The sequence below is a fragment of the Ranitomeya variabilis genome, chromosome 7 (assembly GCF_051348905.1).
Source record: "Ranitomeya variabilis isolate aRanVar5 chromosome 7, aRanVar5.hap1, whole genome shotgun sequence".
Classification (NCBI taxonomy): domain Eukaryota; kingdom Metazoa; phylum Chordata; class Amphibia; order Anura; family Dendrobatidae; genus Ranitomeya; species Ranitomeya variabilis.
In genome coordinates, this window is record NC_135238.1 from 1,480,067 (window position 1) to 1,496,896 (window position 16,830).

At 51.0% G+C, this 16,830-nt stretch overlaps 1 protein-coding gene and 1 long non-coding RNA gene across 2 annotated transcripts in view; one reads left to right on the forward strand and one right to left on the reverse strand.

Annotated features, from left to right (window-relative positions):
• LOC143784982 (uncharacterized) overlaps positions 1-11,383 on the reverse strand; it is a 31,625-nt gene extending 20,242 nt beyond the window's left edge. Inside the window, exon 1 of the long non-coding RNA XR_013217935.1 lies at positions 11,234-11,383. This is a non-coding gene — a long non-coding RNA (uncharacterized LOC143784982). The remainder of the gene's footprint in view (positions 1-11,233) is intronic.
• Positions 11,384-11,402: 19 nt separating this feature from the next.
• Positions 11,403-16,291, forward strand: TMEM265 (transmembrane protein 265). Its single transcript, XM_077273602.1, has 3 exons — positions 11,403-11,557; positions 12,040-12,264; positions 15,237-16,291. Exons 1-3 carry the CDS (start codon positions 11,534-11,536, stop codon positions 15,387-15,389), a joined length of 402 nt encoding a protein of 133 aa, XP_077129717.1. The 5' UTR covers positions 11,403-11,533; the 3' UTR covers positions 15,390-16,291.
• Positions 16,292-16,830: the final 539 nt, after the last annotated feature.

Here is a 16,830-nt window from a genome sequence, read left to right on the forward strand (position 1 = left end):
ATACAGAGTGGACAGTCCTCATACCTTACACTATACAGAATGAGCAGTCCTCATACCTTACACTATACAGAATGAGCAGTCCTCATACCTTACACTATACAGAATGAGCAGTCCTCATACCTTACACTATACAGAGTGGACAGTCCTCATACCTTACACTATACAGAATGGACAGTCCTCATACCTTACACTATACAGAGTGAGCAGTCCTCATACCTTACACTATACAGAATGCACAGTCCTCATACCTTACACTATACGGAATGCACAGTCCTCATACCTTACACTATACAGAGTGAGCAGTCCTCATACCTTACACTATACAGAATGGACAGTCCTCATACCTTACACTATACAGGATGCACAGTCCTCATACCTTACACTATACAGAATGCACAGTCCTCATACCTTACACTATACAGAGTGGACAGTCCTCATACCATACATTATACAGAATGCACAGTCCTCATACCTTACACTATACAGAGTGGACAGTCCTCATACCATACATTATACAGAGTGAGCAGTCCTCATACCTTACTCTATACAGAATGAACAGTCCTCATACCTTACACTATACGGAATGAACAGTCCTCACACCTTACACTATACAGAATGGACAGTCCTCACACCTTACTCTATACAGAATGGACAGTCCTCATACCTTACTCTATACAGAATGAGCAGTCCTCATACCTTACACTATACGGAATGAACAGTCCTCACACCTTACACTATACAGAATGGACAGTCCTCACACCTTACTCTATACAGAATGGACAGTGCTCATACCTTACACTATACAGAATGAGCAGTCCTCATACCTTACACTATACAGAATGGACAGTCCTCATACCTTACTCTATACAGAATGGACAGTCCTCATACCTTACACTATACAGAATGAGCAGTCCTCATACCTTACACTATACAGAATGGACAGTCCTCATACCTTACACTATACAGAATGAACAGTCCTCACACCTTACTCTATACAGAATGGACAGTCCTCATACCTTACACTATACAGAATGTGCAGTCCTCATACCTTAAACTATACAGAATGGACAGTCCTCATACCTTACACTATACAGAATGCGCAGTCCTCATACCTTACACTATACAGAATGAGCAGTCCTCACACCTTACACTATACAGAATGGACAGTCCTCATACCTTACTCTATACAGAATGGACAGTCCTCACACCTTACTCTATACAGAATGGACAGTGCTCATACCCTACACTATACAGAATGAGTAGTCCTCATACCTTACACTATACATATTTAGCAGTCCTCATACCTTACACTATACAGAATGAACAGTCCTCACACCTTACACTATACAGAATGGACAGTCCTCATACCTTACTCTATACAGAATGGACAGTCCTCACACCTTACTCTATACAGAATGGACAGTGCTCATACCCTACACTATACAGAATGGGTAGTCCTCATACCTTACACTATACAGAATTAGCAGTCCTCATACCTTACACTATACAGAATGAACAGTCCTCATACCTTACACTATATAGAATGAACAGTCCTCACACCTTACTCTATACAGAATGGACAGTCCTCATACCTTACACTATACAGAATGAACAGTCCTCATACCTTACACTATACAGAATGGACAGTCCTCATACCTTACTCTATACAGAATGGACAGTCCTCATACCTTACACTATACAGAATGCGCAGTCCTCACACCTTGCACTATACAGAATGAGCAGTCCTCATACCTTACCCTATACAGAATGAGCAGTCCTCATACCTTACCCTATACAGAGTGAGCAGTCCTCATACCTTACACTATACAGAGTGGGCAGTCCTCACACCTTACACTATACAGAATGGACAGTCCTCACACCTTACACTATACAGAATGAGCAGTCCTCACACCTTACACTATACAGAATGGACAGTCCTCATACCTTACACTATACAGAATGAACAGTCCTCACACCTTACTCTATACAGAATGGACAGTGCTCATACCTTACACTATACAGAATGCGCAGTCCTCATACCTTACACTATACAGAATGGACAGTCCTCATACCTTACACTATACAGAATGAGCAGTCCTCATACCTTACACTATACAGAATGGACAGTCCTCATACCTTACACTATACAGAATGCGCAGTCCTCATACCTTACACTATACAGAATGGACAGTCCTCATACCTTACACTATACAGAATGCGCAGTCCTCATACCTTACACTATACAGAATGAACAGTCCTCACACCTTACACTATACAGAATGGACAGTCCTCATACCTTACTCTATACAGAATGAACAGTCCTCATACCTTACACTATACAGAATGGACAGTCCTTATACCTTACACTATACAGAATGAACAGTCCTCATACCTTACACTATACAGAATGAGTAGTCCTCATACCTTACACTATACAGAATGGACAGTCCTCATACCTTACACTATACAGAATGAGTAGTCCTCATACCTTACACTATACAGAATGAGCAGTCCTCATACCTTACACTATACAGAATGAACAGTCCTCACACCTTACTCTATACAGAATGGACAGTGCTCATACCTTACACTATACAGAATGAGCAGTCCTCATACCTTACACTATACAGAATGAACAGTCCTCATACCTTACACTATACAGAGTGGGCAGTCCTCTGTTGTGAATTAGACTTTTTGGCTCCCTCTTGTGGTCACTAGTGATATGACTCTGGGATTGTCTTTCTTCAGTTTGGCACCCACCTGGGTCGTTAGTCCAGGGGTGTTGCTATATAAACTTCCTGGATTCTCAGTCCAGTGCCTGGCATCGTTGTAATCAGTTCCTTTCTGTTTGCTCCTGTCTGCTGGTCCTGGATCTTGCAAAATTAAGCTAAGTCCTGCCTCCTTGTTTTTTGGCTATTTGCTTTGCTCTTATTTTTTGTCCAGCTTGTACTAAATGTGATTCCTGATTTTGCTGGAAGCTCTGGGGGGCTGGTGTTCTCCCCCCGGGCCGTTAGACGGTTCGGGGGTTCTTGAATATCCAGCGTGGAAAGTTTGATAGGGTTTTTGCTGACCGTATAAGTCATCTTACTATATTCTGCTATTAGTCAGTGGGCCTCTCTTTGCTAAATATCTAGTTCATTCTTACGTTTGTCTTTTCTCCTTACCTCACCGTTATTATTTGTTGGGGGCTTGTATCCAACTTTTGGGGTCTTTTCTCTGGAGGCAAGAAAGGTCTATCTTTTCCCTTCTAGGGTTAGTTAGTTCTCCGGCTGGCGCGAGACGTCTAGAACCAACATAGGCACGTTCCCCGGCTGCTGCTATTTGTGGTGCTAGGATTAGATATATGGTCAGCCCAGTTACCACTGCCCTATGAGCTGGTTTTTTGTGTTTGCAGACTTGGTATTTACTTTTGAGACCCTCTGCCATTGGGGTCATAACAGTATGCCAGGCCAAGGTTGAATGTTTAATGCATTGCAGAAGTGGGATTACAAGAAAGGAAAGTCTGAGTTTTTTTTTTTTTTTTTTCTTTCCTCTCTTTTTTCCTCCCCTTTACCTCTGAGTGGCTTGTGCTTGCTGCAGACATGAATGTCCAGACTTTGATTACAAGTGTGGATCAGCTTGCTGCTCGTGTGCAGGGTATACAAGATTTTGTTACCAGTAGTCCAATGTCTGAACCTAAAATACCTATTCCTGAGCTGTTCTCTGGAGACCGATTTAAGTTTAGGAATTTCAGGAATAATTGTAAATTGTTTCTATCTCTGAGACCCCGTTCATCTGGAGATTCAGCTCAGCAAGTAAAAATTGTTATCTCTTTCTTACGGGGCGACCCTCAGGATTGGGCCTTCTCGCTAGCGCCAGGAGATCCGGCATTGGCAAATATTGATGCGTTTTTTCTGGCGCTCGGATTGCTTTACGAGGAACCCAATCTTGAAATTCAGGCAGAAAAAGCCTTGTTGGCTATTTCTCAGGGGCAGGATGAAGCTGAAGTGTATTGGCAAAAATTTCGGAAATGGTCCGTGCTTACTCAGTGGAATGAGTGTGCTCTGGCCGCAAATTTCTGAAATGGCCTTTCTGAAGCCATTAAGAATGTGATGGTGGGTTTCTCCATTCCTACAGGTCTGAATGATTCCATGGCGCTGGCTATTCAAATTGACCGGCGTTTGCGGGAGCGCAAAGCCGCGAATCCTCTGGTGGTGTTGTCTGAACAAACACCTGATTTAATGCAATGTGGTAGAATTCAGACTAGAAATGAACGGAAAAATCATAGACGTCAGAATGGGTTGTGTTTTTACTGTGGTGATTCTACACATGTTATATCAGCATGCTCTAAACGCCTAACTAGGGTTGTTAGTCCTGTCGCCATTGGTAATTTGCAACCTAAATTTATTTTGTCTGTGACTTTAATTTGCTCATTGTCTTCTTACCCTGTTATGGCGTTTGTGGATTCAGGTGCTGCCCTGAGTCTTATGGATCTGTCATTTGCCAAGCGCTGTGGTTTTGTTCTTGAGCCGTTGGTAAATCCTATCCCTCTTAGAGGTATTGATGCTACGCCATTGGCGGAAAATAAACCGCAGTTTTGGACACAGGTAACCATGTGCATGACTCCTGAACATCGGGAGGTGATTCGTTTTCTTGTTCTGCATAAAATGCATGATTTGGTCGTTTTGGGTCTGCCATGGTTACAGACCCATAATCCAGTCTTGGATTGGAAGGCAATGTCTGTGTCAAGTTGGGGCTGTCAGGGAATTCATGATGATTCCCCGCCGGTGTCTATTGCTTCCTCTACTCCTTCGGAAGTTCCTGAGTATTTGTCTGATTACCAGGATGTATTCAGCGAGTCCAGCTCCAGTGCTCTTCCTCCTCATAGGGACTGTGACTGCGCTATAGATTTGATTCCAGGTAGTAAATTTCCTAAGGGAAGATTATTTAATCTGTCTGTACCTGAGCATACCGCAATGCGTTCGTATATCAAGGAATCTCTGGAGAAGGGGCATATCCATCCATCCTCTTCCCCTCTTGGTGCGGGATTCTTTTTTGTGGCCAAGAAGGACGGATCTTTGAGACCTTGTATTGACTATCGGCTTCTGAATAAAATCACTGTTAAATTTCAGTATCCTTTGCCTCTGTTGTCGGACTTGTTTGCCCGGATTAAAGGTGCCAAGTGGTTCACCAAGATAGATCTTCGTGGTGCGTACAACCTTGTGCGCATTAAGCAAGGAGATGAATGGAAAACTGCATTTAATACGCCCGAAGGTCATTTTGAGTACTTGGTGATGCCTTTCGGGCTCTCTAATGCTCCTTCAGTGTTTCAGTCCTTTATGCATGACATTTTCCGGAAGTATCTGGATAAATTTATGATTGTTTATCTGGATGATATTCTGTTTTTTTCTGATGATTGGGACTCGCATGTAGAGCAGGTCAGGATGGTGTTTCAGGTTTTGCGTGAGAATGCTTTGTTTGTTAAGGGATCAAAGTGTCTCTTTGGAGTACAGAAGGTTCCCTTTTTGGGTTTTATTTTTTCCCCTTCTGCGGTGGAGATGGACCCAGTCAAGGTCCGAGCTATTCATGATTGGACTCAACCCACGTCAGTTAAGAGTCTTCAGAAGTTCTTGGGTTTTGCTAACTTCTACCGTCGTTTTATCGCTAATTTTTCTAGCGTTGTTAAACCTTTGACGGATATGACCAAGAAAGGTTCTGATGTTGCTAACTGGGCTCCTGCAGCCGTGGAAGCTTTTCAAGAGTTGAAGCGCCGGTTTACTTCGGCGCCTGTTTTGTGCCAGCCTGATGTCTCACTTCCCTTTCAGGTTGAAGTGGATGCTTCTGAGATTGGGGCAGGGGCCGTTTTGTCGCAGAGAGGCCCTGGTTGCTCTGTAATGAGACCATGTGCTTTCTTCTCTAGGAAGTTTTCGCCTGCTGAGCGGAATTATGATGTTGGCAATCGGGAGTTGCTGGCCATGAAGTGGGCATTTGAGGAGTGGCGTCATTGGCTCGAGGGTGCTAAGCATCGTGTGGTGGTCTTGACTGATCACAAGAATCTGATGTATCTCGAGTCTGCTAAACGCCTGAATCCTAGACAGGCCCGTTGGTCATTGTTTTTCTCCCGTTTTGACTTTGTGGTCTCGTATTTACCAGGTTCAAAGAATGTGAAGGCTGATGCTCTTTCAAGGAGCTTTGTGCCTGACTCTCCTGGAGTCGCAGAACCAGTTGGTATTCTTAAAGAGGGAGTAATCTTGTCAGCCATTTCTCCGGATTTGCGACGTGTGTTGCAGAGATTTCAGGCTGGTAGACCTGACTCTTGTCCACCTGACAGACTGTTTGTTCCTGATAAGTGGACCAGCAGAGTCATTTCCGAGGTTCATTCCTCGGTGTTGGCAGGGCATCCGGGAATTTTTGGCACCAGAGATCTGGTGGCTAGGTCCTTTTGGTGGCCTTCCTTGTCACGGGATGTGCGGTCATTTGTGCAGTCCCTGTGGGACTTGTGCTCGGGCTAAGCCTTGCTGTTCTCGTGCCAGCGGCTTGCTCTTGCCCTTGCCTGTCCCGAAGAGGCCTTGGACACACATTTCCATGGATTTCATTTCAGATCTTCCGGTGTCTCAAGGAATGTCTGTCATCTGGGTGGTATGTGATCGCTTTTCCAAGATGGTCCATTTGGTATCTTTGCCTAAGCTGCCTTCCTCTTCCGATCTGGTTCCTGTGTTCTTTCAGAATGTGGTTCGTTTACACGGCATTCCTGAAAATATCGTGTCTGACAGAGGATCCCAGTTTGTTTCCAGGTTCTGGCGATCCTTTTGTGCTAGGATGGGCATTGATTTGTCGTTTTCGTCTGCCTTTCATCCTCAGACTAATGGACAAACGGAGCGAACTAATCAGACTCTGGAGGCTTATTTGAGGTGTTTTGTTTCTGCAGATCAGGATGATTGGGTGACCTTCTTGCCGTTGGCTGAGTTTGCCCTTAATAATCGGGCTAGTTCCGCTACCTTGGTTTCGCCTTTTTTTTGCAACTCTGGTTTCCATCCTCGTTTTTCCTCGAGACATGTGGAGCCTTCTGACTGTCCTGGGGTAGATTCCGTGGTGGATAGGTTGCAGCAGATCTGGAATCATGTGGTGGACAACTTGAAGTTGTCACAGGAGAAGGCTCAGCGTTTTGCCAACCGCCGCCGCGGTGTGGGTCCCCGACTTCGTGTTGGGGATTTGGTATGGCTGTCTTCTCGATTTGTTCCTATGAAGGTCTCCTCTCCTAAATTTAAGCCTCGCTTCATCGGTCCTTACAAGATATTGGAAATCCTTAATCCTGTGTCCTTTCGCTTGGATCTTCCGGTGTCGTTTGCCATTCACAACGTGTTCCATAGGTCTTTGTTGCGGCGGTACGTTGTACCTGTGGTTCCTTCTGTTGAGCCTCCTGCTCCGGTGTTGGTTGAGGGCGAGTTGGAGTAGGTGGTGGAGAAGATCTTGGATTCTCGTCTCTCCAGGCGGAGGCTTCAGTATCTGGTCAAGTGGAAGGGCTATGGTCAGGAGGATAATTCCTGGGTGGTTGCCTCTGATGTGCATGCGGCCGATTTAGTTCGTGCCTTTCACGCTGCTCATCCTGATCGCCCTGGTGGTCTTGGTGAGGGTTCGGTGACCCCTCCTTAAAGGGGGGGTACTGTTGTGAATTAGACCTTTTTGGCTCCCTCTTGTGGTCACTAGTGATATGACTCTGGGATTGTCTTTCCTCAGTTTGGCACCCACCTGGGTCGTTAGTCCAGGGGTGTTGCTATATAAACTTCCTGGATTCTCAGTCCAGTGCCTGGCATCGTTGTAATCAGTTCCTTTCTGTTTGCTCCTGTCTGCTGGTCCTGGATCTTGCAAAATTAAGCTAAGTCCTGCTTCCTTGTTTTTTGGCTATTTGCTTTGCTCTTATTTTTTGTCCAGCTTGTACTAAATGTGATTCCTGATTTTGCTGGAAGCTCTGGGGGGCTGGTGTTCTCCCCCCGGGCCGTTAGACGGTTCGGGGGTTCTTGAATATCCAGCGTGGAAATTTTGATAGGGTTTTTGCTGACCGTATAAGTCATCTTACTATATTCTGCTATTAGTCAGTGGGCCTCTCTTTGCTAAATATCTAGTTCATTCTTACGTTTGTCTTTTCTCCTTACCTCACCGTTATTATTTGTTGGGGGCTTGTATCCAACTTTTGGGGTCTTTTCTCTGGAGGCAAGAAAGGTCTATCTTTTCCCTTCTAGGGTTAGTTAGTTCTCCGGCTGGTGCGAGACGTCTAGAACCAACGTAGGCACGTTCCCCGGCTGCTGCTATTTGTGGTGCTAGGATTAGATATATGGTCAGCCCAGTTACCACTGCCCTATGAGCTGGTTTTTTGTGTTTGCAGACTTGGTATGTACTTTTGAGACCCTCTGCCATTGGGGTCATAACAGTCCTCATACCTTACACTATACAGAATGAGCAGTCCTCATACCTTACACTATACAGAATGAGCAGTCCTCATACCTTACACTATACAGAATGCGCAGTCCTCATACCTTACACTATACAGAATGAGCAGTCCTCACACCTTACTCCATACAGAATGGACAGTGCTCATACCTTACACTATACAGAATGAGCAGTCCTCATACCTTACACTATACAGAATGAACAGTCCTCATACCTTACACTATATAGAGTGGGCAGTCCTCATACCTTACACTATACAGAATGAGCAGTCCTCATACCTTACACTATACAGAATGAGCAGTCCTCATACCTTACACTATACAGAGTGGACAGTCCTCATACCTTACACTATACAGAGTGGGCAGTCCTCATACCTTACACTATACAGAATGAGCAGTCCTCACACCTTACACTATACAGAGTGGACAGTCCTCATACCTTACACTATACAGAATGACCAGTCCTCATACCTTACACTATACAGAATGGACAGTCCTCATACCTTACACTATACAGAATGAGCAGTCCTCATACCTTACACTATACAGAATGAGCAGTCCTCATACCTTACACTATACAGAATGAACAGTCCTCATACCTTACACTATACAGAGTGGGCAGTCCTCATACCTTACACTATACAGAATGGACAGTCCTCATACCTTACACTATACAGAATGGACAGTCCTCACACCTTACACTACACAGAATGAGCAGTCCTCATACCTTACACTATACAGAATGGACAGTGCTCATACCTTACACTATACAGAATGAACAGTCCTCATACCTTACACTATACAGAATGAGCAGTCCTCATACCTTACACTATACGGAATGAACAGTCCTCATACCTTACACTATACGGAATGAACAGTCCTCATACCTTACACTATACAGAATGAGCAGTCCTCATACCTTACACTATACGGAATGAACAGTCCTCATACCTTACACTATACAGGATGAACAGTCCTCACACCTTACACTATACAGAATGCACAGTCCTCATACCTTACACTATACAGAATGAGCAGTCCTCATACCTTACACTATACGGAATGAACAGTCCTCATACCTTACACTATACGGAATGAACAGTCCTCATACCTTACACTATACAGAATGAGCAGTCCTCATACCTTACACTATACAGAATGAGCAGTCCTCATACCTTACACTATACAGAGTGGACAGTCCTCATACCTTACACTATACAGAGTGGGCAGTCCTCATACCTTACACTATACAGAATGCACAGTCCTCATACCTTACACTATACAGAGTGAGCAGTCCTCATACCTTACACTATATAGAATGAACAGTCCTCACACCTTACACTATACAGAGTGGACAGTCCTCATACCTTACACTATACAGAATGACCAGTCCTCATACCTTACACTATACAGAATGGACAGTCCTCATACCTTACACTATACAGAATGAGCAGTCCTCATACCTTACACTATACAGAATGAGCAGTCCTCATACCTTACACTATACAGAATGAACAGTCCTCATACCTTACACTATACAGAGTGGGCAGTCCTCATACCTTACACTATACAGAATGGACAGTCCTCACACCTTACACTACACAGAATGAGCAGTCCTCACACCTTACACTACACAGAATGAGCAGTCCTCATACCTTACACTATACAGAATGGACAGTGCTCATACCTTACACTATACAGAATGAACAGTCCTCATACCTTACACTATACAGAATGAGCAGTCCTCATACCTTACACTATACGGAATGAACAGTCCTCATACCTTACACTATACGGAATGAACAGTCCTCATACCTTACACTATACAGAATGAGCAGTCCTCATACCTTACACTATACGGAATGAACAGTCCTCATACCTTACACTATACAGGATGAACAGTCCTCACACCTTACACTATACAGAATGCACAGTCCTCATACCTTACACTATACAGAATGAGCAGTCCTCATACCTTACACTATACGGAATGAACAGTCCTCATACCTTACACTATACAGAATGAACAGTCCTCATACCTTACACTATACAGAATGAGCAGTCCTCATACCTTACACTATACGGAATGAACAGTCCTCATACCTTACACTATACAGAATGAGCAGTCCTCATACCTTACACTATACGGAATGAACAGTCCTCATACCTTACACTATACAGGATGAACAGTCCTCACACCTTACACTATACAGAATGCACAGTCCTCATACCTTACACTATACAGAATGAGCAGTCCTCATACCTTACACTATACGGAATGAACAGTCCTCATACCTTACACTATACAGAATGAACAGTCCTCATACCTTACACTATACAGAATGAGCAGTCCTCATACCTTACACTATACAGAATGAACAGTCTTCATACCTTACACTATACAGAATGAACAGTCCTCATACCTTACACTATACAGAATGAACAGTCCTCATACCTTACACTATACAGAATGAACAGTCCTCATACCTTACACTATACAGAATGAACAGTCCTCATACCTTACACTATACAGAATGAACAGTCCTCATACCTTACACTATACGGAATGAACAGTCCTCATACCTTACACTATACAGAATGAACAGTCCTCATACCTTACACTATACGGAATGAACAGTCCTCATACCTTACACTATACGGAATGAACAGTCCTCATACCTTACACTATACAGAATGAACAGTCCTCATACCTTACACTATACGGAATGAACAGTCCTCATACCTTACACTATACAGGATGAACAGTCCTCATACCTTACACTATACAGAATGAACAGTCCTCACACCTTACACTATACAGAATGCTGCTGTAAGGATCAGTCCCTGGTCGCCTCCTCATTCTGCACATAACGTCCCTCCAGTGATTCACCGGTATAATTTCCCGCCCGTCCTCGTCCTTCGCCCTCGTCCACAGTGGGCTGGGTCTGCGCTGTGGAATGTGCTCTCATTCCGGGCTGTGTGAGTCACGGAGAGTCCCGCACCTTCCCCAGGTATTTCATACCTGTCCCATTGAGTCATCGTCGGCAGTGACGGCAGTGAGCACCCGACCTCCGCCAGCAGCTGAGCGCCCTGCAGGATGAGAGGACATGACTGAGGCACAGCAGCCACAGGTGAGGGAGCAGCCACAGGTGAGGGGGCCGCCACAGGTAAGGGGGCCGCCACAGGTGAGGGGGCCGCCACAGGTGAGGGGGCAGCCACAGGTGAGGGGGCAGCCACAGGTGAGGGGGCAGCCACAGGTGAGGGGGCCGCCACAGGTGAGGGAGCAGCCACAGGTGAGGGAGCAGCCACAGGTGAGGGGGCAGCCACAGGTGAGGGGGCCGCCACAGGTGAGGGGGCACCCACAGGTGAGGGGGCAGCCACAGGTTAGGGGCCGCCATGTCACTCCGGGGTCTGTGGCCCTGCATGGATAGGGGCCACGGTGAAGGAGCACAGAGGGGACGTGGGCTCCCGGAGGAGCCTGAGATCTGCTGGCACTTGGGTGGGCTGCGGATGGTCCAGTACATATAGTGCTGTCATGGGGCCGTCGTCCTAACGTGCTGCAATATAACGGGATGGGGAGCAGCGATCTCACCTAACACGTCTCTAATCCTAGGCTCGGCCAATGTCTGAGAATCAGAAGCTTCAAAATGGAGCAGATGAGGAAATCGAGATCTTCATCAGACCGGTGCCAGAGCCCACAAGTCCCCCAGACAGTCGGCAGCACAGACAGGACCATCCCACACGTCAGCCGTCCTGCAGTCTGCGAAGATTGGCCATAGTGAGCATCATCTGCGGGGTCTCCTGCGTGGGGATCCGAGCCTTAATCCTGGCTCTGCAGGTACATCCAGTAATAACGTGATGCAGAGCCCCCCGCACCCTGTCCTCCGGTGCAGAGCCCCCCGCACCCTGTCCTCCGGTGCAGAGCTCCCCGCACCCTGTCCTCAGGTGCAGAGCCCCCCGCACCCTGTCCTCCTGTGCAGAGCCCCCCGCACCCTGTCCTCCTGAGCAGAGCCCCCCCGCACCCTGTCCTCCTGTGCAGGGCCCCCCCGCACCCTGTCCTCCTGTGCAGGGCCCCCCGCACCCTGTCATGTGCAGAGCCCCCCGCACCCTGTCCTGTGCAGAGCCCCCAGCACCCTGTCCTCCTGTGCAGAGCCCCCTGCACCCTGTCCTCCTGTGCAGAGCCCTCCGCACCCTGTACTCCTGTGCAGACCCCCCCGCACCCTGTCCATCCCTGCAGAGCCCCCCGCACCTTGTCCTCCTGAGCAGAGCCCCCCTGCACCCTGTCCTCCTGTGCAGAGCCCCTCCACACCCTGTCCTCCTGTGCAGAGCCCCCGCACCCTGTCCTCCTGTTCAGAGCCCCCACACCCTGTCTTCCTGTGCAGAGCCCCTGCACCCTGTCCTCCTGTGCAGAGCCCCCCGCACCCTGTCCGTCCCTGCAGAGACCCCCAGCACCCTGTCCTCCTGTGCAGAGCCCCCCGCACCCTCTCCTCCGGTGCAGAGCCCCCCGCACCCTGTCCTCCTGTGCAGAGGCCCCCGCACCCTGTCCTCTGGTGCAGAGCCCCCCGCACCCTGTCCTCCTGTGCAGAGCCCCCCGCACCCTGTCCTCCGGTGCAGAGCCCCCCGCACCCCCTGTCCTCCTGTGCAGAGCCCCCGCACCCTGTCCTGTGCAGAGCCCCCCGCACCCTGTCCTCCAGTGCAGAGCCCTCCACACCCTGTCCTCCAGTGCAGAGCCCCCAGCACCCCGTGCTCCTGTGCAGAGCCCCCAGCACCCCGTCCTCTTGTGCAGAGCCCCCCGCACCCTGTCCTCCGGTGCAGAGCCCCCAGCACCCCGTGCTCCTGTGCAGAGCCCCCAGCACCCCGTCCTCTTGTGCAGAGCCCCCCGCACCTTGTCCTCCTGAGCAGAGCCCCCCTGCACCCTGTCCTCCTGTGCAGAGCCCCTCCACACCCTGTCCTCCTGTGCAGAGCCCCCGCACCCTGTCCTCCTGTTCAGAGCCCCCACACCCTGTCTTCCTGTGCAGAGCCCCCGCACCCTGTCCTCCTGTGCAGAGCCCCCCGCACCCTGTCCGTCCCTGCAGAGCCCCCCAGCACCCTGTCCTCCTGTGCAGAGCCCCCCGCACCCTCTCCTCCGGTGCAGAGCCCCCCGCACCCTGTCCTCCTGTGCAGAGGCCCCCGCACCCTGTCCTCTGGTGCAGAGCACCCCGCACCCTGTCCTCCTGTGCAGAGCCCCCCGCACCCTGTCCTCCGGTGCAGAGCCCCCCGCACCCCCTGTCCTCCTGTGCAGAGCCCCCGCACCCTGTCCTGTGCAGAGCCCCCCGCACCCTGTCCTCCAGTGCAGAGCCCTCCGCACCCTGTCCTCCAGTGCAGAGCCCCCCGCACCCTGTCCTCCGGTGCAGAGCCCCCAGCACCCCGTGCTCCTGTGCAGAGCCCCCAGCACCCCGTCCTCTTGTGCAGAGCGCCCCGCACCCTGTCCTCCTGTGCAGAGCCCTCCGCACCCTGTCCTCCTGTGCAGAGCCCCCCGCACCCTGTCCTCCTGTGCAGAGCCCCCCGCACCCTGTCCTCCTGTGCAGAGCCCCCCGCACCCTGTCCTCCTGTGCAGAGCCCCCCGCACCCTGTCCTCTGGTGTAGAGCCCCCCACACGCTGTCCTCCTGTGCAGAGCCCCCCCGCACCCTGTCCTCCTGTGCAGAGCCCCCCCGCACCCTGTCCTCCTGTGCAGAGCCCCCCCGCACCCTGTCCTCCTGTGCAGAGCCCCCCGCACCCTGTCCTCCTGTGCAGAGCCCCCCGCACCCTGTCCGTCCCTGCAGAGCCCCCCGCACCCTGTCCTCCTGTGCAGAGCCCCCCCACACCCTGTCCTCCTGTGCAGAGCCCCCCCACACCCTGTCCTCCTGTGCAGAGCCCCCCCACACCCTGTCCTCCTGTGCAGAGCCCCTCCACACCCTGTCCTCCTGTGCAGAGCCCCCCCACACCCTGTCCTCCTGTGCAGAGCCCCTCCACACCCTGTCCTCCTGTGCAGAGCCCCCCCGCACCCTGTCCTCCTGTGCAGAGCCCCCCGCACCCTGTCCTCCTGAGCAGAGCCCCCCGCACCCTGTCCTCCTGTGCAGGGCCCCCCCGCACCCTGTCCTCCTGTGCAGGGCCCCCCGCACCCTGTCCTGTGCAGAGCCCCCCGCACCCTGTCCTGTGCAGAGCCCCCAGCACCCTGTCCTCCTGTGCAGAGCCCCCTGCACCCTGTCCTCCTGTGCAGAGCCCTCCGCACCCTGTACTCCTGTGCAGACCCCCCCGCACCCTGTCCATCCCTGCAGAGCCCCCCGCACCTTGTCCTCCTGAGCAGAGCCCCCCTGCACCCTGTCCTCCTGTGCAGAGCCCCTCCACACCCTGTCCTCCTGTGCAGAGCCCCCGCACCCTGTCCTCCTGTTCAGAGCCCCCACACCCTGTCTTCCTGTGCAGAGCCCCTGCACCCTGTCCTCCTGTGCAGAGCCCCCCGCACCCTGTCCGTCCCTGCAGAGCCCCCCAGCACCCTGTCCTCCTGTGCAGAGCCTCCGGCACCCTGTCCTCCTGTGCAGAGCCCCCGCACCCTGTCCTCCTGTGCAGAGCCCCCACACCCTGTCCTCTTGTGCGGAGCCCCCGCACCCTGTCCTCCTGTGCAGAGCCTCCCGCACCATGTCCGCCTGTGCAGTGCCCCCCGCACCCTGTCCGTCTCTGCAGAGCCCCCTGCACCATGTCCGCCTGTGCAGTGCCCCCCGCACCCTGTCCGCCTCTGCAGAGCCCCCCACTCTCTGTCCGTGCTCTCTGACCCTCTGATTTGTTGCTCACAGGCAGAGCAGGCATGTGACCAGGAGATGAAGAGCGCCCTCTCCCGCCGCTCCCGGAGGTTCTCTGTCCTGAGTATCCTGCTGTTTTTCGGCTTCCTGTTGTCTCTGCCCTTCCTCCTGGTCCTCTTCTCCTACCTGATGACTCTGATCGAGTGACATCTGCAGCAAGGACTGAGGACACCGCCATGACCGGAGAGGGGCCCTGTGTATACACCCTGACCGGAGAGGGGCCCTGTGTATACACCCTGACTGGAGAGGACCCCTGTGTATACACCCTGACCGGAGAGGGGCCCTGTATATACACCCTGACCGGAGAGGACCCCTGTGTATACACCCTGACCGGAGAGGACCCCTGTGTATACACCCTGACCGGAGGGGGGGCCCTGTATATACACCCTGACCGGAGAGGGGCCCTGTATATACACCCTGACCGGAGAGGACCCCTGTGTATACACCCTGACTGGAGAGGGGCCCTGTGTATACACCCTGACCGGAGAGTGGCCCTGTATATACACCCTGACCGGAGAGGACCCCTGTGTATACACCCTGACCGGAGGGGGGGCCCTGTATATACACCCTGACCGGAGAGGGGGCCCTGTATATACACCCTGACCGGAGAGGACCCCTGTATATACACCCTGACCGGAGAGGACCCCTGTGTATACACCCTGACCGGAGGGGGGGCCCTGTATATACACCCTGACCGGAGAGGGGCCCTGTATATACACCCTGAGCGGAGCCCAAAATCTGTACAAAGACTCAAAATATCGAAGATTTTATACTGAATGTGTATATAATAAAGGCCTGAACTGAAAGAAATGTGTCAAGGGGTGAGCAACGCGATACACCCTGACCGGAGAGGGGCCCTGTATATACACAGTGACCGGAGAGGGGCCCTGTATATACACAGTGACCGGAGAGGGGCCCTGTATATACACAGTGACCGGAGAGGGGCCCTGTATATACACAGTGACCGGAGAGGGGCCCTGTATATACACAGTGACCGGAGAGGGGACCTGTATATACACCCTGACCGGAGAGGGGACCTGTATATAAACCCTGACCGGAGAGGGGACCTGTATATACCCAGTGACTGGAGAGGGGACCTGTATATACACCCTGACCGGAGAGGGGCCCTGTATATACACCCTGACCGGAGAGGGGCCCTGTATATACACCCTGACCGGAGAGGGGCCCTGTATATACACCCTGACCGGAGAGGGGCCCTGTATATACACCCCGACCGGAGAGGGGCCCTGTATATACACCCTGACCGGAGAGGGGCCCTGTATATACACCCTGACCGGAGAGGGGCCCTGTATATACACCCTGACCGGAGAGGGGCCCTGTATATACACCCTGACCGGAGAGGGGACCTGTATATAAACCCTGACCGGAGAGGGGACCTGTATATACCCAGTGACTGGAGAGGGGACCTGTATATACACCCTGACCGGAGAGGGGACCTGTATATACCCAGTGACTGGAGAGGGGCCTTGTATATACACCCTGACCGGAGAGGGGCCCTGTATATACACCCTGACCGGAGAGGGGCCCTGTATATACACCCTGACCGGAGAGGGGCCCTGTATATACA

Coding starts and splice junctions, on each gene's coding strand:
- TMEM265 (XM_077273602.1), top strand. CDS start 11,534: ATGACTGAGGCACAGCAGCCACAG. Junction 11,558..12,039: donor CTGAGGCACAGCAGCCACAG/GTGAGGGAGCAG, acceptor CTCTAATCCTAG/GCTCGGCCAATGTCTGAGAA. Junction 12,265..15,236: donor CCTTAATCCTGGCTCTGCAG/GTACATCCAGTA, acceptor TGTTGCTCACAG/GCAGAGCAGGCATGTGACCA.